Raw genomic sequence first — 25,308 nt, 5'->3', positions numbered from 1 at the left:
CCGTAACTTGTCAGCAAACTTTGGGATTGTTTTGGGGGTTTTTTTTTTCGTTTCCATAGAGGGGGAAAGCGAGGGACAAGGTGAAGCGGGTGTCAGGGTTCGTGCGAGCGAATGGAGAAGCACAAAGGTAAGGCAATGATTTTTGAACTGTGTGTCAATAACCTGAGAAAGGGCTGTCGACTTGTAACACTTGGGTGCACATCATGTAGACGGAATGCTTGTAAGACTATGTGACTGGCGGCAATAGCCTGCAACCGTATAGATTTTGGACTGGACTTAACTCGCACTTAACCATTTCGCATATTTTCTGCAGTGATCGCATGCATCGCATACATTTGACATATAGGCTAATTCACAATATGTTAAGTAGCCTATAGCCTATATAGGCTGTTTCAAAAATGTACCAGAATTGGCCAAAATGTGTTTGTACATGCAGATGACATTCATGCGAAATAGGTTTTGAGGGCAAAATATATTTGGGCCAAAATGTATTTGGGATATAGGCTATGCAGATACATTTGCATGTTGTCATCAGCGCATAGAAAGAACATGTATTTCCAGTGTCCAAACTATACTTTCGAATTAATGTCATGTGATGTGTGAAATGTTTTTTTCAGCGTGGGCTAGGAGAGTAGATAATTAACAAGGAAACATAAAACACTCAAAGCATCTGCTGATAATTTGAAGCTATTTCTGGTGGAAACAAGTTGGTCTGTGCTGTAATGGCCACAGCATATAATCTACATTGTATAGCCTACTTGCGTTCATCTCGGTTTGGGTTTCGGTCACCTGTCTGTCATGATCACCGAGCACCTCAGAAATGTCCCTGTTCTCTCTTTGTGGGGGGCGGGTTGCTATACATACAGGCAGACTGTATTCAGTCTAGTAACTGTTAAGATAATAAACCGCGTTTGGACAATGTCAAGAACTAAACTGAATCCGATTGAAAATATTGAGAAGTGATAATAGCTGTTTCCTGCAGTATATAAAGATGAGTGCTTAATCCCAAACCGCCCCCCAAGTGGGCCCTAAAAGTAGTTTACAGTGGTCGCTGATGAATTCCAATAGCAACAACATTGTTCTCCCAAGATTCCTCAAATTCCTGTGGTTATTTTTTCCATGAGAATGTGTAAGGCGGTTTAATACTGCCTGATTGACATAAACAAAGAGTTTGAGCCTAAATCTTGAAGAACAAATCACTAAATGGCCATGAGTTGCATCTCACCTCACAAACAGCTTGCTGTCTCAACATCACATTTTCACATGCAAAGCTTGTTAATGTAAAAATCAATGCTACAGTCCAAAACAAACAGTGTTATTGTGGGGAGGTTAGTTATCTTTGGACCTGGGCAGTGATGGGAGAAACATGACTGTGGACCATCAACTCCCAGCACTACATACTATGGAAACCCCCTCGCCTTCATGGGTCCGGGTGAGTCAGCAGATGCAACTTGTTGGATGGAGAACAATGCCGACTAGTCTAACTGGAATGGTATCACCGCATTTTTAAAGACAACAGTCTTGTTTCAACATTCCTCCTCTCCAGCTGACCAGGCAGCAGCCTATTGACTCCCTCTCTCCCTTTCTCTCTCTCTCTCTCTCTCTCTCTCTCTTTCTCTCTCTCTGTCTCTCTTTCTCAGTGTAGATGACCAATGTTGCTAGTTGCCAAATGTGGGGGAACTCTGTGTATCATTGTCCCTTGAGGGGATTTCATCATGGGTGGGGGCTATGGATTGGTCTCTGTTAATTTGTCGGTCCATCACACGCAGTATCTCAGACACCACTGATTGGGCATTGCCGAAACTTGGGGGAATGATGCATCTGACCATCTCACCAATGATTGGCTGAAGGGGGGAACTGCAATTATAGGTCAAGACAAGATGACATACAGTATTTGTTACTAATTGACCCTTAGGGGGGCTGTGTCATTAGTTGGGGGCAACAATTTCATATCTGCCTGACTTGGGCATCATGTAAATATGATATTATACAAAAATCTCATATCCCTATATCCCTATATATATTGTGGGCGTACAGGTCAGCCTAGTGGTTAGACAGAACATCCTAGAACTGGAATGGTACGTGTTCAAGCCCCATAAACAACCAGCAATCAGCAACCATCTTTTCTGTTGAAGTGAACCCTTACCCACTCACTTATTGTAAGTCTCTCTGGATAAAAGTGTCCGCTAAATGCCTAAAATACAAAATATGATTAGCTTGACAATAGATGGAACAAATGTTGCTGTGCCCCTGGAATGGCTTTGTATGATTGAGAAATGCTATAGGTGAAGAATTAAGAGCTGAGGACGGCAGGTTTTCTTTTACAGGTCAGGAGTATTTTCAGGGCAGGAAGAGGGGGAAGACATGAGAGGAGGATGTTCTCCATAGGGGAGAGGGAGAGCTGAGGGCAGGTGGAGTGATGGCTAGGTTGCTGCAGGGAAAGGATAGCTAAGCACCTGGCAGTAATGGAGTGCAGAGCATGGGCTGGACCAAGGCCTGGAGGTATGGGGTGCGACTGCCTTAGCAGCCTTGTGCACCAGCACCAGGGTTTTGCATTAGATATGAATAGCCACAGGCAGCCAGTGGAGGGAGTACAGGAGAAGGAAACATTGGAGAAGACAAGGCAGGCTTCAGCAGTCTGGATGTGTTGTATAGGACAGCATTTCTCAAGCATGTACCATGGAGGGCAAAGAGTCTGTAGGTTTCCATTCCAATAAAACACTACACCAGGTGATTTCACTGATTCATTCCTCCCCTTTGGTTGAAGGAATCAGGGAAATGAGCTGCTGTAGTGTTTCCTTGGAATGAAGACTCTTGGGAAACATGGTTGAAAACCACTGTTAAAGGGGATGGAGGGAGTACTTCAGCAGCTCAGCCAGCAGATGACTGCTGCTCTTTTTATGTAATGTTCCAAACCCCCTACCTGACTTGCAGTTAAAAAAAAAAGACCTAATTTGTCTACATACTGTAACAAGCCAAACTACCCATTGGAGAGCATTTAGTTTGTGGACACTTTTTGTGAGATTACCCACCTTGGAGTAAGAATGTTGAAGTGAGATAGTTGTCTTGTAGGCATAAATTGTGAAGATACCACCCAAAGTAGAGAATGTCTTGTGTAAAACATAACTTTTACTATGCTTAGTATAAATTCCATGACATCCAGCAGGAGACCTAACCCAGCTAAGTTATTTTGTTGTGTAGCTAGTTAACCCCTAGGTCACTTAACAGGACTCACAGTTATGTAGTTATGCTTCAAATAGAAAGTGCTATTTGAATTCCCGCAATAAACAGCTGTGATTGGAAAATATGGGCAAATTGCTACAGCCAATTGCATTGTTCATTGCATTGAAACTTTGCCTCAACACTCATTGTGGCCACATCTGCATGGCATACCAATTGAATGCTCATGTAATGTGTTTTCCTATTCCTATAAATTTGTTCTTGTGAACTCTGTGGCCTGATGACTGAGGCCCTATCCATGCACATGCATCAGTGATTGAGGCTCTGTCCATGCACAAACATTGGGTGTACTGGGTGTCTGTTAACTTCACGCTTAAAGGACTACACTGACTTTTTAGGAGTTTGGTCCATTGGTCACCCAATATCTGATGAGAGGATTGGCACCAAAATCATGTCTGTGTCTCTGGTAGATAGCTCTGTCTGGTGTGCATGCTAACACTTTAACATACAGCATACTAAGTAATCATATTGTCCTATCGTAAGATATTTATAGCCATCTTTATTTTGAAGAATCCTGCATCACTCAAATCTCACACAGCTTTGTTTACATTCTCACTGTGCCTCCCAACACTTGGTCAGCCCACAAATCAATTAGTGCATTATGTGCATGGGCACGTTCAAAATGTTTGCCGACAAGGTAAACATTATCTACATAACATCTAAATACGCATATAAAAATAATTAAAAGTGTAATTTCCTCAAATATTCCCATAACCCTCGAAATGGAAACATAGCATAGTCTTGTTTATTTTTTCTCAAAAGCCTCTTCAATATTTATCTTCCTTTCCTTGTCAATCAATCTCTTCCACTCCACATCCTTGCTTGTTTTGCTTTCCATGTTATTATGGATCCCAGCAGTTTTCTGGGTAAAGCATGTCTGTGTAGAATTCAGTCTCTGTGCTTCAAACTTTATGTAGGCCTAGTTGGGTTTCACCCAAAAACCTGGTGGGATCCATGATGCCTCCTTTTCTTGCCTTCCACTTCAGTCGTCTTCTCCAACAACCATCTGATTCTACAGTCAGTGCCAAAACAAAATGTAATACAAATGGAAAGAGACTGACAGACTAGCATGTTGCTGGACATTTTTGATTCAATGGATAATTCAGTTGACAGACCGGCAACTACAATTTTAAATGGGCTGACTTTGTACCCAATCAGGAATGGGAAAAGAAGGTGTGCGTGTACTGTTTAACGTAGTGCACAATTTTCACTTTTTCCTGAAAGTTATCCCTGTCTTCATTCTTTTTACACATTACAGAGCCCCAATATCATTACACAATACATAGGTAACCAGCTACACATAGAAATCTACTGTCAAAGTGTGTTATATTAGTTTCAGGTGTATGTTTGATAAATTGATCCTGGGGACACAAGCCCTGTCTGGCTTGTTCCTCCAGTGTTTGGCTTTTAACCATAGAAGCCATAAAATGTGTCAATCAAATCAAATCATATCAAACGTTTGTTGATAGCATTATAATATAATTACAATACAAATATGATCATTTTAAAACTACTAGAGTCGGAAAAATGTTGAAATCTTTTAAAATATTGTTGATTTACTATTGGACAGTATTTGGCTTGTAAAGTAGAAGTTAAGTGTACAGTGTAACTGTGCAAGAAGTATCTGCTGCATAAACAATGACCGAAACCGAAATTAACTCCTAGCCTACCTTTTGTTTTGAACAGTTCATTCTTGTGCTCTATTAAACTACTATTAAACTACTAACATCCTTGAAGTTAAAGAGTTTTATCTATATAAATATCTGTTGCCATTGTCTTTGCTCTTTTGATTGTTGTTGTTGTGAAAACGCTGTTTTTTTCCTGAAAGTTTCATAGAGAGGATACAACTGTTTTTAGACTTTCCTTTGCTAGTGAGAAGTCTGCCACAGCCAAATGCTGCAAAATTCAAGAAATTCAAATAACCTCCCCAAAGACAAACTTCAGCACTTGAGCTCGCAGACAGAATCAGCAATCATGTTCTGCAATCTGCCTGCCTACCAATGGTAGACTGCTGTACTTCAAACAATGAACTTAAAATACTGTGTTTTTGTATGCATAATGCATAGTCTCACCCCAGTTAGATTTACCTCATAGTAGCACTAACAGTTCTGAACCAGGAAACGGTTCCCATTTCCCTGGAAAAAGCTATCTTGTTAGAGTGTCCACAATGTCTTCAACTGAGCAATTTGAGAAAGTATTGCTTAATGGCATAATGAATAAGACTCTCACCTCCCTTATTTCTAGCTTTGAAAGAGTAACGAATAACATGGGAATTCTATTTTAGGTTGCATTTTTCCTAGAATCCATGTGCTAGAAAATGCTCAAATTAAATGATGCTCATGAAAAACTGGCATGGCACAAAGCTTAAGTGAGGAATACCATTAGAAAATACAATTTTCAAGTGAAATGCAAGTTTAAATGCAGCAGGTCCCAAATTTGTCCTGGTATGTCAGCACTGCCAATGCACATCCACTGTGTTTTTATTACAGCGGTGACCATGTCAGTCAAAATTACCTTCAAGGTCCCTTACAGTCAAAATAAGTTGTGCAGTTTGTAAGTTGACATGACAGTTGGCAAAGTGCCTCTCTGTACCTTAACAATGTGTCTTAACAGTAGACTCAGTGGGTTGAGGGGTTTGACCTCCCATGAGCTCAGGCTAGGATGTAGGCCATCAGCGCTGGCATGGGGCCTGCCTGTTCACTTGGATGTGTGTCATGAGGTGTATTTGCCAACGGGGAGTGAATGCAGTGTGGGTAATTCAGGAAGCTGGACTGGGCTATAAAAATGATGAAAAGAAAGACTTTCTTCCTGCTTTGTGGCAGGAGGGGGGCTCTGTGTGTGCTTGCCCCTTTTTGCCCTGTGGGTCTTGCTCTTGTTCATTTTCAACACATCAAATGTGGCTTTGTTTATTGGCTGCAGAAGCTCTGTATCAGGCCTGTATTGTTTTTGTCTCACCATGTAACCTTTTGAAGGAATAGGTGCTTAGGAAACAGGGGCTTATGTGTGCATGCTCATACACACACATATGCACACACACCAGTTCACACTCTCCCTACAGCACTCCTGGCCAGTTATCTGTGGGATAATAACTAAGCTGGGAAGCTTTCATGTGGCTGACTCTGGGGCGGCCTTGCTAGTTAGCTTTTATTTGTCAGCAGCTGCCTCTAGTCTGTCGCTCTCTTTCTCACAAAGCAGGACTGAGGAGGCTTGTAAAGCTTCACTTTTACCTAGACATCAAACAATAATCACCACACAATATATCTTCACTGAAACAATTCTAACTTCCAGTTCTAACCTTAACTTGTAATAAAAGCAACAACTGGATAACGATGTCTGAAATCAATACCGACGTTGTCCGTTTAAGATCTGATGTTAAGGAAGAAAGAAGCTGTTGAACATAGACTTGTTCTGTCATGGACAACTTTGTTTACTTTCGTTTCCTTTTACGCTTTAGCAAAACATTGATGGATACTGAATATCTGTAGCAACATTCTTTACAAGGAAGATAAGGTTGTTTGTTTGCCCAATGCTCCATTGTTTCTGAGTTAGGATGCTGGTGGTTGTGAATGTGTGGGAATAAGGTTTTAATCCACATTTTTTAGATTGTTTTTCATCCTTTTTTATGAAAGTCTCCGGTATTTGACATACACAGAGACACACACATACACACTCACACATATACACACGCAGTCTCACATGTAACTACAGCACCACTGTTTATCACACACGCACATTTACACATGTGCACAAACACACATAGACACACACACACACACACACACACACGTGCACATACATACACAGTCACATATAAATACACAGCACCACAATTTATGACTCATGCATATACACATTTACACAGACGTGCATAAATGCCCATGCACACACACACACACACGGCAAATATCTGACAATGGAGGACGTCACTTGTGACTTTGTGAGGTCCCATGGAACGAGGGAGCATTGTTTTTGGCACATAAGGAGAGAGGCAGAGTGAAGGAGAGATGAAGGGAGGAGGTGGCACCGCACTGAGCCTCATCTGCCTCATGCCGCAGGGTCGACAGATTTTTCATCTATGTGTGTGTGTGTGCATGACTGTGTGTGTTTTGTGAGAAAGACAGAGGAAGGAAGAGAGCTGTAGAGTTGATTGTTTTGGGAGGACTCGTGTCACTTAAAATTCCAGCGAACAATATTACTGTCATCGTCAGTTTACGGCTAATCCACACTGTTAAATGGGTCATTGTAAATTCTCTACATGTAGTGGAGATCTAAACAGCTCATTCATGCTTTTTGGATGTAAACTAAGTTCTTTAAGGGATATAATGACATTTGCCTTCTCATATTATGGAAGAAGAGTTATTAGCTCTTGTCCTTCAGCTGTGTTAGAAATGGCTTTTCAGCATTATTAGCATTCTTCATTGAAACTAACATGCGAACTAGCTTGCAGCTAGTGGAGCCCATTGGTCTGAATGATAACTGATAACAGTGCTATTCATTTGTCATTTAACTGAGTCAGCAATAGGCTACAGAAACTTTTCCTCAACCTTTTCACAACGTACAACGGTGAAGAAAATTACTCAAATTCAAAATGTCAATGTATCCCTTTACAGTAATATGGGACATGCAGCTTCTATGATGGTGTCATTTCAGCCATATCGTGTCAGCAAATGGCTGATTTTATTTTTATGGGCAGAGATTTTTGCAATATCCTCCAAACTTCAACTTTGAACTTCCTCCTGTTCTTTTTCTCACTCCCCACATCTCTCCTGCGCTCTCCCTCTCTCTGTCTTGGCTGTAGACTCTCTCTCACACACACACACATACACACATACACACACACACACAGGAGTTCATGTCATTATGCCTCTAAGTCGGAGTATTGAATCTTCAGCTCAAGGCTGGATCTGTACAGAAACATGCATTGCATCCTAATTAAGGTGAGGGTGTTCGACTGGACCAGGGCCCCTGCCTGTAAAAAACAAAGATTTACTTGGATTTCAGCGCCCATTAGTGTGCTTCAACTATCAAGCTGTCTGTTTTCTCCAAGGACCCAGCTGTAAGCCTCAATATAAGATGGATAGCACAGAAAGAGAGAGATCTAAAGGAAGACGGGGGGAAAAAGAGAAGAGAGAGTGTCAGGAAAGATAAAGCTGAGAGATGAATAAGGGCAAGATACAGTAGATGGGGCAGGCGAAAGATGAGAGGGGAGTGAAAACTTGAAAAAGAAAGAAATGGGAGCTGTTCTTCACTAGTGCCTCCTATAGCTTCTTCGTTCAGTATTTTTTTATAAAAGTTACAGTAATACCTCAGTCTGTTGCTGATGCATCACTCCAAAGAGCCTAGTCCTAGTAAATGTGCAGTAAAAACCTGAAAATAGGGCTGTGATGGTGTAGAATTTCTTTCTGCAGTAACATCGTACACAACTATGCCCAAAGACTCTTCCCCCTCTCCCCTGCTTGTAGTGTATTCAGCCCATGCCTACACCATTCCCTTTCATCTTTTCCCTTGTCTGACATCGGAACTCCCGTTTCTTTCTGTTCTCTTCCTTGGTCTAATCACTTCGATCAAACTGAATTAATTTTTAATTGTGCCACGGCAGAATGCCTCAAGCATTTTCCACAGGGAAAGTGCTCTGCCAAAAAAAAAGAAACGGGGGCTGTTTGGTCGGACAGAAAACCTGCAGATACTGCAGACTCCTGTGTCCTGTGTCAACCTCAAACTCTTCCCACTGTGCATCTAACTCTTCCCATGACTGGTTTATGATCTTGGCCATAACTTCCTTTCTGACCACAATTGTAGTAGTTTTCTTCAACCACACATTAGACTTTGGCCACTGCACTACAAAATTGACAAAGATTTTTGGTTAACAGTTTCAATTGCCCTGCCAAGTTTGTTTCCATCACTTGTATATAATAGAGGAGAATCACACATTTTTGATTCATTGGGTAGCATTAGCAACTCTTAAATCTGTTTTGCCATAGCCTTGAAAGTAATAAGTCTCTCAATAAATAAGGCAACGACAAACATGTCATCCCCCACGAATGATGGTGTCCGAGCCAATCAGTGGCAAATATGTCACCTTGCTTTTACCTGCAATTGCAGCACTCACATTGGGCCAATCAGTGTATTTTTGGAGGTGGTGAGTTGCATAATTTCCTCAAGATTTGTGAAAATTCAATCCGTGGTGTCTGAGATATTGCATGACACAGTTTTTCAAAATCTGATCAGTAGTGTCCGACAAATAAATTAACAAACTAACTATTGGTCTATTGGTGCGGCCAGAATGTTCAACATACACCACCAATCACACACATTCTTCATGAACAGGGTGAACTGTTTAACCACTTGTTCACTCCATGCAGTCTGCTGTGTTGCTGCATGCCATGACAAATTCTGCTGCTTTTGCTCATCTACTGCCACCTCAGCTACAACCTGCTTAGATCTGCTTTTAGGTACTGCAGAAGGGATTTATGCACTGCCTGATTGGTAGCTCATGCGGTGCATAGGGAGTACATAAAGGCAGATCTATTCACTGTCAAAACCCAAAGTTGTATTGCCGTATCATCTTATTATCAAACTGCCAAAACAGGCTATGTGAGAGGCTGTAACATGACTTGCAAACTTGTAACACAAATGTGCAAATGTGTACGTGTGTATGTGTAGTGTGTCGAAAATGAAAGCATTTAAGTTGTGGCCACAGGCTGTGTTAAAGATAGATAGATAGATAGACAGACACACAGACAGACAGACCGACATAGATAGATAGATAGATAGATAGATAGATAGATAGATAGATAGATAGATAGATAAGAAGACAGAAATGGTATGCTGTTTGCATTCTCATTAGCATTTTGGAGTCTTGAGGGACACAGCAGAGAAAGAAAAGGAAAAGCGGGAGTGAAGGGAGAGGGATAGAGACTACGGAAGCTCGTCTTTGATCAAATGAATACTGCAGAGTCAAGGGACTGACAACCAGAGACTATCACAGCATTCCTTGGCAAGGAATATATCATGACACTTCATTTCCAATGAAGGTCTTAAGCAACTAGTTTAAACTTGAAATGTTACCAGGTAACTTTTCACGGTCACACTGCTGGCTAATCTGGGGAGAGAATGTAATGAATGATGAACGTAAATACTGTATGCAATATATATTTTTTATTTTCACTGCTCTCTCTCTCTCTCTCTCTTTCTCTATTTCTCTGTACAGTAAACCTGTTATTTAGCGAGTCACATAATGGGAAATGTTTTTAGACTGGCCCTGGAGTTAACCAAGGATTGGCTTGTTAGTATGGCTAGCAATCCGAAAGGAAATGAAACAGCAGCAGCTAGACACAATCCAAGTATAACAATTAAGGTTAACAATTTGTTTTTATTTTGTTTGTGCTTACCGAAGGGTCAACATAGAACATTTTCTTTGTCAGTGTGACAAGTGCCTGGTTAAATAACAGCCTAAATTGAAATGAAATGCCACACAATATCGTTTTTACAGAGATTCAATCAGCTCATTTTATTGTTCATTGGTGGTTTCTCAGTGTCTCCTTGGTTTTTACGAGGTCAAAGTCTCACTCTATTTGCAACTTCACCTTGTATTTGCTCCACATAAGCCTGGGACAACAATGTTTGCACTCTCCATTTACAATATATTTTGTCATTATAAATGACATATTTCATTGCATTTCAAATACATATCTGAAAATAGTTTTGCACTCCAATTACAATATAGTGTAATGCTAATGTAATGAGTATAGAGTGTAGTGAGAAGGAACTCCATTTCTCAGTGCGCTAAGGTGCTTACACTTATAATGTTTTAGGTTCAGTCTAGCTCACAACCTACAGTTTTCATTTTCTCTGTTTCATTTCTCTGTCACTTTATCCAAACCCACCTCTTTCCAAAGCCCCCTCAGCGCTACCATCAGACACAGGCAGCCCTTTTTCTGAAGTCATCAAGTTGACACCCGCTTTCTTTATTCAGGTTTCTACGGCAATAACACCAAAACACAGCTTGGATTAATCCAGCCTTGTTCAAGCAGTCCCTGCCCCTCAGCTGAACCGAGCACAGTGCAGGGAGACACACTAACGCCTGCCAATAGCGATCATCCACCAATCAAATTGACCCCAGACCCTTTAATCAGGCCCTGCCATCAGCCAATTATCTGCCAAGTTCAACCAGACGAAGGCCAGTCTGGAACAAACCAATCATACGTGGCTGCTGCTTGCAGTTGTGCATGTTGAAACTGACCCAGAGGTCAATGTCATTCATGTGTTTTTCACCAGGAAATTTGGTGTTTAAAGGTCATATGCTAAACCAAACTGGTTGGAATGATGACTAAAATCTGACCTGCTTCTGTCAAATGTTTCCTTTCTACTCTAGCAGAAAAGCCTTGAATCTGTAACTGTGTTACAGGCACCATACCCTTTACTATTGTATTCAGTCACTGGTTCCAATTCTCTTTCTTGCCATCACTTCCCTTTTAGGCAAAGCTGTAGCTCTTTCATTGTACAGGATGTCAATAAGCTTTGAGGCCGTTGTGTCATTGAAATACCTTCACTCTACCAGAACTAATCGTCAAGTTACAATTAGTTTTAGAATGGTGCTATGCAAGTCTATGTATGTAAGTGCATACAAGTGGCCTACAGACAAGTACAATCTACAAGCTCAAATCCAGATTAATTCTTAAAGAAAAAAATCCACCAACAGTTATTGGTGATGTACCTTGCATTTCTGGGTCCATTTTGTTGATATGTCATAATAAGCCATGTCTGCTAACCTAACTAGCAAGCGAAGTAACCTAACATTAGAAGAGATTAAGAAGAGAAAGATGAGATGATAGATACAGATGATTAAGAATATAAGAGATTAAGACAACTGATCAACTAGAGAGCCAGAGAGCTGGGATCACATCCAAATAAACTGCCAATTAATTACCATCATGAGTAATGGTCATACTTGTGCTTTAATTAATTTTTATATAAGTATAGAAATGCCAACCGCCAGCAGGCATGGAGAGAGGCAAAGGGGTTTTGCAGATAGTCAGTTAGCTAAGCCAGGTAAGGTCGATTTAATGCCCTCTCCATCACTTGAAACAAGCAAACATGGTGGTTTGATTGCCAACACAGCATTTTTCAGTTATTTTATACTCAGTTTTGCAGTTCTCAACAGTGTTTGCAGTCTCTGTCAAGTGGAACTTGGAAATACCTGCTTTGCAATTGTTTGCAAATGTTTGAATTAAGTTTATATAATAATATAAATCAATTAGTTTGATTCATTGCACTGAATGAACTAAGTAATATTCATACTGATAGCATGACTTCCCCAAAAGACATGTTCCGATATATAACATAACTCAGTAATTCACTGCATTGGACTATGAAAGAGGCATAGAGATGTAAGTTGGAATCATTTTGTATTTTCAAATATAAAACGATTGATGAATGATGATGAGAATGAAAATAACACTATTCTTATCAGGTTGACTCTTATTGCACGTGCGTGTGTGTGTGTGTGTGTGTGTGTGTGTGTATGTGTGTGCGTGGGTGTGTGTGTCTGTGTCTGATTTTAACACATATGGCACCGGAACACTAAAGTAGCATTGGAACAGGAGTAGAGCTGGGGATGTGCGAGCCGTTGCTGGTCTTTGACAGCGCGCGACGTCTTGTGCTGCTGGACGTCTCACGGCTAAACTGCCTGGAGTGAGACTGAGTCACAGAATTAGTCAAGACAAACTCTGTCTGGCCTCGAGGGAGACAGCAGCACCACATCTATATTGGTGACAATGTTCCCCTGCAGCCAAGTCCTCTGTTCACTATCAGCATCTGGAGAACAAATGTGCTAAAGATATATACTGCTGTAGAAAGACTATATAAAGAGATTAGGATGAATGGATAGGTGGATGGGTGGATGAGTATATGGGTAGATACGCAGGCAGACAACCAGACAGACAGAACCTGTTATATAACAGCTCTGTAAGTGTACCATGCACTTCTTAGCAAGGCTAAAAGAAAGCCATGTGAGTAAATTTGCTATTTTCAACATCTGCACCACATCCCAAAATATGACTGTGATTCAGAGAGTAGAGGATGTGTCCTGAGCAGACCTCGAAGAGCAACTCCAAGCTGAACAAGCAAAAGACCCGGCTTACATTTCAGCGGCCTTTATTGCATCATCAGGTTTAAGCAGTATTATAATTTCACATTTCATCGAAGACCGCTTGTTTTTGTTTTCTTTAGCTTTCCACCCGTTTCGATAGATCAAAGTCACAAACATGCATGAAAGCAGCACAAATATTGCATCACTTCTAAAACGGAATTATTTGTGGAGGAACTGATACGCTAGGTTTTGAGGAGTTGTTATTTCGAGGGTCGGACAGATGCAGTGAGATGATAGATGAGAAGAAAGATGAAGATGAGTGGTCACTTTAATGGTTTGATGAGCATGGAGACGATGTAACACGTACACTGCTTCTGTCCCAGTCATCAGATCTAAACCCAACTGAGCACTTATGGGAGATTCTGGAGCGGAGACAGTGTTTTCAACCACTAACATCAAAACACCAAATGATGGAATGCTGTCACATCCCTCCATTAGAGCTCTAGTCACTTGCAGTATATGCCAAGGCGTACTGGAGCTGCTCTGGTGGCTTGTGGCGGCCCAACGCCCTATTAAGACACTTTATCCTGGTTTTTCCTTTATTTTGACAGTTACCACTGCAGCATGGTTCCAAACACCCATTAATTTTTCAATAGATACTTCTTGCAGTTGTGGGAGAGACTACGCTTCCCTTAGTAAACTGTGGAGGAAAAACTAATTAGATTCAATTAAGACTTGGCCAGTTAACAATCCAGGCCCAGCATATTTTAGAGACTTACCCCATGGAGGAGCAGGAGTGTAGCAGCGACCCCAGTTAACCTGGAAACAGTGTGATTGAAATGAGTGGCCATGCCTGCCTGATTCGTTTAATAAAGTGAAATGCTTACGCTCATGTCTGCCAAGACGTGGCTCGTCAGTAGTGGTGTGTGGAGCAGGACCTCAAGCTTCTCAGATCAGCAATGCTGCCAAGATCCTGACAAGATCCCCTTGTCCAGACGGTGATTTGTTCAAATTTAACAAGGGCAATGGTGGTATGGACTCCAATTCGTTCTCTTCGTATTCTGTAAAGCCCCATTTCAGAAATAATGAGAATGCAAAATTTTAAATGCAGTCATACTCTTGAAGTTTGCCTTAAGATTTTTTATTTTTTACTTTCATAACCTGTTATGAAATCAAAATACAGCCTTGAAATCATGTAAAACGCATGTTTAGATGTCACCTAATGTCAACCTTTGTATTAGAAAGTCAAGCACTTCATGATGCAGTTTTTCATCCCCTACCGTATGTGATGCCAGTCTATTTTCCTTATGTGTTTGATGCATTCAGACAAAGTAATTAATGGAAACAGACAAGGCGTGATTATAACTTGCAAATAGTCTTGGCTGGGGCCAGAACCCAGGTCTCTCTGAGTATGAATACAGAACTAGATTAACCCTTCTGCCTTACCCTGCTTCTATGCAGTCCAATCTAGAATTGTTATCACATGAATATTTTACTCCATAATATTAAAATGCATGAACACTCCTCTCTTAGTGCATAGTTGATCTTTCCACCCACGGTTTTATATTTTCAAAAAAAATGTTTTGCCAAGTAGACTAGATAAAAAAAGAGTGTAGATAATCTCTGGTTTGATCTTTCTGTCTATATCTGTTTAGTGTCATGGTGGATCTTGTTGAAGTTTCGTTAAAGCACCAAATAATTCTGTTAGGTTGGGCTTAAACACAAATTGTAGCAGCCAATAGTTCATTCTCATTCTTCCATTCTTCTGTCCTAGCACACCCAAGCATGACAAATTCACCTGACTGATCTGCCAGCTTATCAGAGCACTATCTCAAACATACAGTATATGGGAATGGATAGCACTAATGTGGGTCATATCAAACAAACTCTTTTTCTGTCGTGAATGAAAAAAACCAGGAAGTGCAACCTTTGGCATGAGGAAGAGAAATTCCCCCTTGTGTGGAAACTTTTAATTGAACAAATAAAAGACACAAACTGTATGCTGTAAAGTTCTTTCGTTAGTTGTACAACCATTCAAGGATATTCTAACATATTTTCACCGGAGATTTGTTGATTTAGACTACACCGTTTCATCCATTCACCCAAGTCCTTTTTGACCGAAACAGCAGTGTAGTGGTCTGAATCACCGATGGTCTCACAGATTCCTTTTGGGTTCTCTAGAGAAGTGGGTTGTTTATGCTGTGGAGGCTGTGGTCACTCACTGGATGTGCAGTGGGCGTCTAGCCAAGCCGTAACCCACGGAGACGGCCTGCTGCGGACCTCCCTGTCCAGTCAGCTGACTCCCTTTCCCAGGGTCCCCCAATCCAAAAGGCCATCTGAGTCAATCTCTGCAAACACACAAGGAGAAGGAGCTGGAAAAATGTTTAGATACACACCGAGCTAAACAATTACTGAAAATGTGTGTCCCAATAGTGAAAGTATATGTGCGGCTTCAGTCGGTCTAGCAAAACTTCAGCACATAGAGGAGTCAATTGCAGTCATTGAGTGTCGTTGTCATTGGTTAGACAGATTTTAATTAGTTCAGATCCCCTGTGTGTGTGTGTGTGTGTGTGTGTGTGTGACCTTCCTCTCTAGCAGGAGTCTGAAGTAATGATGTTCTCCACGGTACAGGTCCTCACGTGGGGCCTCACAGCAGAAGTTGACTCAGCTTGAGCAGGAGCCATAAAAACAACGCAGCTAGCTAGCTCTGGGAAAGCCTAGCGTCATCTCCGAAAGGCAAAGCTCGCTCACAGGGGTTTGACACCTTATGTTGCAGAAATCTCCCCCTTTTTCAGAGGCCCTTTGATGTGTGGGAGTGTGGGAAGCGGGCATTAGCCTGCTCCCCCTCAAGGCCTGGTTAGCGATCAGTTTGAGCCGGAAGGAGCCACTAAAACAGACTAGCTGACAGTTTTAAAAGAGTTCAAACAGAGAGGAGCTGTTTACCACGGTTAAAATAGTTTTGTGATTTGCATTCGTTTTTGTTGGGTTCACTTTTGTTTCAGCAAGTTTTCAGATGGGATTTGTTCAGTTTCTATTTTACCAGAGGTGGTAGAAGTACACAAATTCCTTACTCAAGTAAAAGTGCAAATACTCATCTAAAAATATACTCTGGTAGAAGTTGAAGTACCGTTTCAAATCCTTTACTCAAGTCAAAGTATAAAAGTACATGGTCTTAAATTTACTTAAAGTATTAAAGTAAAAGTCGTTCTCCAAAATTCATTTCTAATGTTCTGAACTGGTTCTCTGTTGAGCTTTCCTCTGAATCCCAGATGAGAAAGAGTCTGCAGCTCAAATCAAAAACATTAATTCTAGCAGCTGAATTCACTAACGTTAATTCTCTCTCTCTTGTTGCTTCTCTCTTCTTCGTGTTGCTTCTCTCTCTGTCCCTTTCCTTCCTTTGTGGTGTCGCTTTGCTGAACAAGCAGCCAATCACATCTGGCTCTTGATCAGCTGCTTCCGGGATGGAAGCTATCAGTTGATGATTTCCAGAGAGTAACAAGTCTGTTTTGAAAATGTAGTGAGTAGAAAGTACAGATTTTTCTTTTGAAATGTAGTGAGTAAAAGTAAAAAGTCTTCAGTGAAAGAAAAACTTGAGTAAAGTACAGATACTTGAAAATCCTACTTAAGTAGAGTAATGAAGTATTTTTACTTTGTTACATCCCACCTCTGTATTTTACCTAAATGTTTACTTTACTAATTTTTAGCTTCAGTAGTATTTTGACTGTCATGGATACGGAGACTGTCTTGAGTTGCTACTCATCATGTGTCCTGTGTTTAAAAAGGAAAGCACAAGTACACATAGTTGGAGAGTTACCTTAGGAATTTGATAGTATGTTAGGCTAATCAATGTAATGTTAGTAGATGTGGCCTTTACTCATTTATAGATAGTTCTCTTCAATATCCACTGCACTCTGAATTTGCTTTGACCAAAAGACTCAAAATGAAAGTGGTAGTGGAATGTTTTATTTTGTATCAGTTATTTGTGGAGGTAGTGATTATAGTTTAGTTTCAGTTTTTTAATAGTCTCCGGTTTTCAATTTCAGTCCACTAAAATGTTTTTTTCTTGCTTTAGTTTTTGTCTTAGTTTTAGGTTTACAATTCATATCGCCTGCAGATAAAGGAAGATTTGATTTTGATGTTAATGTGTTATTAAAAAGGATGCGCTGCTACTGCAACTCTTATTTACTCTTATAGCTCACATTCCCTCCTACCTTGCACCTACTGACAAACACTGTCTTCCGGGGTTGAATTTCGTTACAATTTTTAACATAAATCACATGGTCATGGATATAGTGAGAAACAAGCTACTTCAAAGCCGATAACAATAAATAGACCACACAGGAAACATCTAAAAAAGATAACTGCATGCATTCTTGTGGGGATTTCAGACACTGTAGAATGTAAGTACAGTATGAAACCCCCACCGATATCTGCCCCACCTTCTCCTTTAATAACATCCCTCTTCTTTATTTCCCCTCTGTCTCGCCTTCTTCTGAAGTGCTCGCACTGAGGCCCACTGTAGCAAGGGGCCTATTCATGAGGCCAAGAGACAGTGAAGGGAAACACAAAGAGCTCCCCACACAGAGGAGAGGGCTGCGAGCTCAGCGCTGACCCCTGAAGGATGTGTGTGGGCTGCACCCAGACACAGTGGCCCCGCCGACCCCGGCCTAGGCCCCTCCCTCCTCCGGCCTTGACCTTTCACTGAACCCATCTAGCTGTCAAAACAAGCTCAAAACAGACTCGCAACTGTCAATAACAAACAGGGATAGATACGTAGATGAAAACTGAATGAACTGCCTGGAGAAGAGACTGAATGGTCTGAGGGCTGAACGGTTATCAACTGCTGCTGACAAACAGACTCTGGAGATTACTTTATTATTTCAACACCATGAAAAATGTTGGCATATAATACTCAGCTTGCAGCACAAAAGCAAGGCAGTAAGAATCAGATGGCCAACAAAGTAGCAGTTGAAAGCAAAGATGTTAAAACTCTGTCCTGTAGTTGAACTGTAGTTGAATATGGTAACACTTTATTTAGATAGTCCAATAAAGTCCAAAAAACCAAATAAGCAAGTGAGATTTTGTTGAACATCTACTTTTTGTCACCTCATAGTTAGTTGAGTATTAGCATTGGACTATCCAAATAAAGTGTTACCAAATAGATTAAAACAATGGCTTCATTCATGACACTTTTTTTTTTAATCGTCCTTAATGTACTCACAAACAGCTCGACCCTGGCCAAGGCGTCAGCTAATGGGGATCCATTTAATAAACAATAATAAACAATAAACAATCACTAATGGCAAAATTAATGAACTTTGGTCTTGCTACACCTCTGAAACTCTTGTTTTCTGTCTCTGCTTCCAGTGCTGGACCAGCTCCTGGTGGAGCTCCACCGCTTCCTGCTCGTCCTGGACAAGGAGAACCTGAGTGGGAATGCCACCATCCAGAAGGGCCTGCTGTCCGATCTGCTCCAGTCCTACAGAGCCTCCAATGGTACGGAGGAAAAACTCAGACCAGACCTGGACAAAATCCAGTCCTTGATTATAAGATAGTAAAATAAGATGAACTTCATTGATCCCTGTAGGGAAATTGGGTCATTGCTGCAGTAAAGAATAGAAGTGTAGGTTGGTAAAGTGTAAAAGGTACTAAGGATATGAACAAAAGGTAATAAACTATATTGATTAAAAACAATATATTAAAGAGCAAATTCTTGATGCTCATGAGTTTCCACTGGGTGAAAAATGATGTTATCGCTATGATGGCTATTGACAGAGTTATAGATGTTTGCAGTTTACAAATTTATATAAGTGGAAGTGCTAAACAAGATTATTTGTTCATCCATCACTTGATGTCTGGAAGGCAATTCTTAAGTGCGTTTGTGCAGTTAGGAACAACAAGTAGAGCGCCATATGGGGAGAGTAAGGTTTTCCTTTAAAAACAATATGGAAATAGGCTCAAAATGACTGAGAACAGCAGCATTTTCCAACATAATGGATAAGCCCCAGTCAGGAGGGTTATTCCTGTCTATATCCAGTCTGGAGTCATATTTTTGACCTTTTTGGTGAAGAATACAAAAAAATCTTCACACTTATGTAGGTAGGTTTCAATATTGTAGTTGGGGTAGAGTTTAACAACAAGGTCCAAGGATTGCGCTATTGCATCCTTAACGGCTTTCTGATACCTGAAAATTAGGTATTTGATAATTTTTTGCTTTGAGAATGCTTTTCTACATTCTCTTTTTAGAGCCCCAGTTGTGTAATTAATGACAAGACTCCTGATGCTGACTTTTCATTTTTGAATGGAGCAACAAAGTCTAGAATGGCTAAACATATGCAGTTGTGGTAGTGAATAATAGTCTGGAATAGAGGGGACCCCACCCCATGGCACCAGTTAAAATGGTTTGATTTCATGATTTAATGGGATGGTTCCAAAATCTGGTTAAATCCACAGGAATAGGTCGGTTTTCCTGTGGATTCGGTAGCAAAGAGAAAGCCGAGAAAGGGGAATTTGCAGGTGGCCAGGAAGGTGAAAGCAGAGGCAGAGACAGGGAGGTGTTTGGCTCCGGCACTTCTGAGTAAAGACAAAGTGGAAGTGGAAGGTTGGAAACAGATTTGAGATGCCAAACTTTAAGTTGGTAAATGCATTGACTATAAAAGTAGCAGGTAAGGAAGTTATTCTGTCTGGTTTAGAAATGAGTCGTCACGAAGTCTACTACGGGGGAGTCTCTCGCTTTTGAGTAGAATGATGCTGAAGTCAACTAAAAGAAAACACACTTCTGTAATTGCTAAACACGCACGGCTATTATTAACACAGTCAGCGCTTGCATCGAAGTGGCTTGTATCTACATTTTAAAATATTTCACATTCAAATATATTTTACCTTTGACCATTTGACACATTGATGTAACCTTTGCAACAAACCTTTATGCAGAGTACCTTATGTTCATGTCACGTTTACCCAGACCCTGTTTCCCAGCAGAGCTTACGTTGCTTAAAGAAAGCTATCAGACAAGCCAGTATGGTATTATTTTGCTATTTTAAACTCTCAGTAACCACCATGTGACAATTATACTCTTGCAGGCTTTCATTATCAAATCCATTTGGGGTCATTTATCTCTCTTTGGTAGCTGAATTCGACTCTGTGGTGGCTGAATTAATATTTTTGCTAGCATTTCTAACTCCCATGCTAACATATCAGACTTGACACATTTTGGCAGCTTTGACATTTTTTTATTACATTTTATTACAAGTCCCGCAATGAGTCTTTCCCCATCCTCAGATCCTACTTTCTAGTCTTGTTCGTGAACTGTGCACTAAATGGATTTAAAAGGAGTGACGTCTGAAAACCTTCTGTTCCCTCAGAAACCGTAACTCTGTGTAATGTAGAGAAAAGTTGCATGCTTCAAGCTGTGAAAGAATTAGACAGCAGCTGTTCCAGAAACCATCAGTCCTGACCTATAGGATCTTTGACCGAGCATCTTGTTTTAGTGAACCAATTCTTTTCATCGCTATTGGATCGAAAGACCCAACATGGGTTTCGCAACTCTCTCTCTCTCTCTCTCTCTCTCTCTCTCTCTCTCTCTCTCTCTCTCTCTCTCACACACACAGACTGACACACACGAACACACACCAGCAGTCATGCCTTTCCATGTTCAGGTCCTGGACTCGTCTCTCCATACTTCCTCCCCTGGCTCCAAGCTGTATCATTTTTCCAAAGCTGCATTTATCCTCTGGGGACGCTCACTTCCTTTGAGCAGCAGTTTATAAATAGCATTTCAACTCTGTTCCCCTAAAATCTGTTTTCACTGTACAGGCAAAACATCGTTTCATTTGGCTGCCGTTTGGTTTCACCTCATGATATCTATTTCAAAGGAGAAACCTTCTCCAGAGTATCACCCAAGGTTAGAGTTTTGTTTGATTTCCTCTCAGGGTATAATCTTAGTCAGCTAAAATATTTAATGCAATGAGATGACCTTCCTGATAAGTGCCTCTGAAATGCACTGCAGGTCCGGAACAAATTACCATAACAAGTTACAGTAACCAGTCGGAGCCTCCTATGCCAAACCCGCAGGATATACTGTTTGAGAAAAGTCCTTCCATCAAACTGTTTATGTGGCAAGTTATGGCAATGTCGTAGCCAGCCTGTAATTACTCCACTATGTCAAGACACACATTAAACCAAACACAGTACTTTTCTCACTGAACTAACTTCAGCGTTGGTGTGTGACATGTAGTTTCATCATCTCCGCATATAACCTAGAGGATACTATTGTGCACAGCGCCCGGTAAATATTTTCATTTGAGTGTGCAGAGAAGTCAAGTTTAGTCTCTAATGGCACCCTTAATCATCTGTCAGGGGAGTTGCAGCCCCTCCCTCCATGTTAAGGCCATGTACTTAATCCTCAATCAGTATGTCTGATTGGATATGGAACTGTAATTATGTTAATTTAAATGTATTTTTAACTTGTCTTGTAAGGCAAACTGCCTCTGAAAGAATAGTATTTTTTCTCTAATCAGCGGTGTGGACCTGGTAGCCAAAGACTCTAGCTTACACACTATTGTTGCTTGACAATATGAATCCTACGTAGAAAAAGGTGTGGAAGTGGAACTGTCACACACTGTGGCACCTTATGGTCAGAGTGTAACCTTCTGGAAAGTCCAAACTGGACAGAGCAGATGAAGGAGGTTCAGGAGGTGCATTGTATAGTTTTAGTTGTATGATCTTTAAAAACTTCAAAGATAGAAGTGACACAGTGCTCTATCTGTGTTGGCATGGAGCTCTCTGACTAATGTCAGATGAATGCAGGCCACGGTGAGAGTGGGTGTCAATGGGCCCGTCTGTCTGCACAATGGGCCACTTGTTTGGGTGAAGTTCCCCTTTAATCCTGGACGTTTGACAAACAAATGATGAAAGTTTGTTTGGTACTAAGGTGGAGTCAACTTTTCCCATCCATTCTAATAGTAAATCCTTCCTGAAGCAGTATTTGCATGTTGTTCTTATGATTTTGTACAGTTAAATCGCTTTGTGAATATGGACAGCTGTCTCTCTCAAGACTTGAAGCAGTGATGTCAAGTGTCAAGTGAGCTTCTTCAGTTCCAATGGATTGGAGACTCAATTTAGTAGAATGTTTAAACCTTTACAGCAAAATGAGATTCATTTATCACAGTTCTGAACCATAAAATCCCACTTTTTATTTGATTTTCATACAACTCACATCATTCTGTCAATAAAGAGTGAATAAGTAACAGCAACATGACAGAGTGATGCAAAAGCAAACAACATATTGTGAGAATCACTTCAGTGATCATTTTGGCAGAAGGGTATATGGCTTATGTTCTAGCCAAAAGTGATAGTATTGTTAAATGTTTTGAAGTCAAACTGATTTAGGCACAGGCTCAAAATTGTGTTTACAGGCAAATCCCAGTGACTTGCAATAACAATAAAAGGATGGCGGCAACTGTCTTATGAATTTATAGAGCGGCTGAAAACAACTTTTTGCTATTTAATTTGGCCGAAATGCTTGTTGCTCAGTGATGCCAGCTCAAGGAGAGGTCTGCTGTACCTCTTAACACCAGGCACAGAATTATTGGCGGTTATCCCACCAAGGTAGGATACAGCTACATACATGGTTCCACAATCTAGAAATCTAGGAATTATGTTATATTTAAGCAAATTTGAATGCATTTGATTGGCAGCTATTGATCATGTGTTATGGCAGAAGAATTGTTGTCTTTGTAAAACCTTTTTGGTGAAAACCCTAGCATAACTGTTGCAACAGCAAGATGTTGGCTACATCATTTTATTGTGAACGTTTCTTTCCCCGCAGCTGAGCATGTCCACAGTTCGCTCACTGCTCTTGTATTCTGCCAAAGACAAAGTAGTTGCCTTAGAATGACTCACTACTGTTGTCACGTTCAAAGTAATTGATTATGTATGCTTAGTTAACTTTGATTGTTACTGTATGCTAATGAAACCAGAGGAAAAGATGAATCATTATAGGGATACTGATCAATTGAAAATGGAGAGCTGGGTCTGGACTTTGGAAGTTGAATTAGTATGATCAGTTTACCAGTTTTGCCTCATGGATTGACATCCTTGTGTAGGGTACATTCATCTCTTACAGTGCATTATTTGTTGCAGATTGATCGTTACTGTTGCAGATGAATTTTGTTTGTTTACATTGGGGGTAACAATTTGATTGTGTGTAGTAGCCTTCACCTGGACTTTGTATTCTAGAAATGTCTCATTTCTATTTTGCCAAAGAATAACATGCTGTTGAAGCTGAACATGCTGAACTGAAAGTTAGCATACATTATTGGTGTCAGGGAGGCCTAGTGGTTAGAAAGACCATCCCATAACCAAAAGGTCACAAGTTTTGATTCCTGTCAATGATTGCACATCAACCGCCTTTGAAAGTGTCCTTGAGTGAGATATTACACCCCAACCTGTTCACTCATTGAATGCTAATACTACAACTACTACTATTGCACTACTACTAGTGCTACTACTACAACTACTACCACTACTACTAATAATAATCAACAATCATAACATAAACGACACAAGGTGAAAAGGTAGACAAAATCAAAAAGATTACATGAAAGTAAATCTTTAAAAGTGTGTTTGAAGAAGTGTTTTAAAAGATAATACTGAATTTGCTAGCCTTAGTTCCTTGGGAGGCTTTTCCACAGTCAAGAGGCCCTGTTGGCAAAAGTGCAATCACCAGTAGTCTTGAGTCTAGACTGAGGGACAGGCAGAAGGGCCTGAGGATCTCAAGCTGTGCTCCGGCTCATAGGGAACTAGATCTGCAGTGTAGCTATGGGCCAGACCTATAGCTCTGCTTTAAATGCAATCAGTAGTTGCATAGTAAGCTATTTTGAGTGAATGTTTGAATGCATACACTGTAGCAGAATATTTGTTGGGATACTGTTATGTTGGAGGTACAGGTGTCACTCATGCTTGGGATGATAATGATTTGTCTGGTGACATTTTAACAGCTATTTCTTGACATTTCTAAGCAGTTTGTAAACAGTCACTTGATCAGAATGCTAATGTTTCTGGCCAGATAAAGTAAAGATCTCTATACTGAACTGTGCTGATGTGAACATACAGTAAACCATTTTGCTTTCTCCATTCAGGCGGTGATGAGGAGTACATCTACATGAACAAAGTCATTGTTACTGGAAAGGACAAAGATGACAAAGGTGAGAGTTTAAAAAGCTACATTTTCCCAAAGTATTTTTATTGAGATTTAGTGGTGGTGATTTTTTTTTTTTTTTCCTGAAAAGTATCTCCATTGTGCTGAAATATAATCTCTGAGGAAAAGCCTCTTATTCTCCCTATGGATTATGCTGCACAATAAAGCAAATTTTCAGAAAAAAAAGATCAAACCATTTAGTGTACCATCACATTTTCATAAAATGATTTCTGTGGCTTTTCATGGTTTTTAAGGCGCATTTTCAGCTTCACTGGATGCCTGTGTTTTCTTCACTCAGCATATAATGGATCCTGTTTATGTTATAATAATAGGAAAATCAGTAGTGGTGGAAGAATTACACAAACCCAAACACAAAAATAGTCTGATAGAATAGTATTCTGTCAAAGCTTTCTATTTCAAATTCAGCAGCAGTATTTGATATTGAAAGTAATTAAGTGTCTAAGTAGCCTACTGTACATGTTCTATTTGACACTCCATTTCAGTGATTGTTAGTGTCCAATTATTGGTGCATTAGTCTCTGAAGGTGATGTAAAACAGGTGGGTGGTCCACTTATGATGACTGTAATTTCTCCATTTAACATTTTGCTGGCTCGAGTTTTGAAAAGCATCAATTACATGAACTTGTGTTTTCATAAGCAAAACTTTTCTCATCAAAGTAACTAGTAACTGCTGATATCAAGTAAATGTAGTGGAGTAAAATGTTGGATATTTGCCCTGAAACAAAACATTTGCCCTAAACTACAAAGTAAAGTGTCTC

At 40.4% G+C, this 25,308-nt stretch overlaps 1 protein-coding gene across 1 annotated transcript in view; it reads left to right on the top strand.

The window, feature by feature from the left end:
* afap1l2 (actin filament associated protein 1-like 2) overlaps positions 1 to 25,308 on the top strand; it is a 53,742-nt gene continuing 28,434 nt past the window's right edge. Inside the window, exons 1-3 of the mRNA XM_078290663.1 lie at positions 1 to 127; positions 18,698 to 18,826; positions 24,472 to 24,537. Of these exons, the coding sequence (XP_078146789.1) occupies positions 112 to 127; positions 18,698 to 18,826; positions 24,472 to 24,537 (211 nt within the window). The 5' untranslated portion in view covers positions 1 to 111. The remainder of the gene's footprint in view (positions 128 to 18,697; positions 18,827 to 24,471; positions 24,538 to 25,308) is intronic.

This window comes from Centroberyx gerrardi, chromosome 20 (genome assembly GCF_048128805.1).
Source record: "Centroberyx gerrardi isolate f3 chromosome 20, fCenGer3.hap1.cur.20231027, whole genome shotgun sequence".
NCBI classification, from domain to species: Eukaryota; Metazoa; Chordata; class Actinopteri; order Beryciformes; family Berycidae; genus Centroberyx; species Centroberyx gerrardi.
The sequence above is the reverse complement of the archived record's forward strand: the minus strand, read 5'-3'. Positions and strand labels throughout refer to the sequence as shown.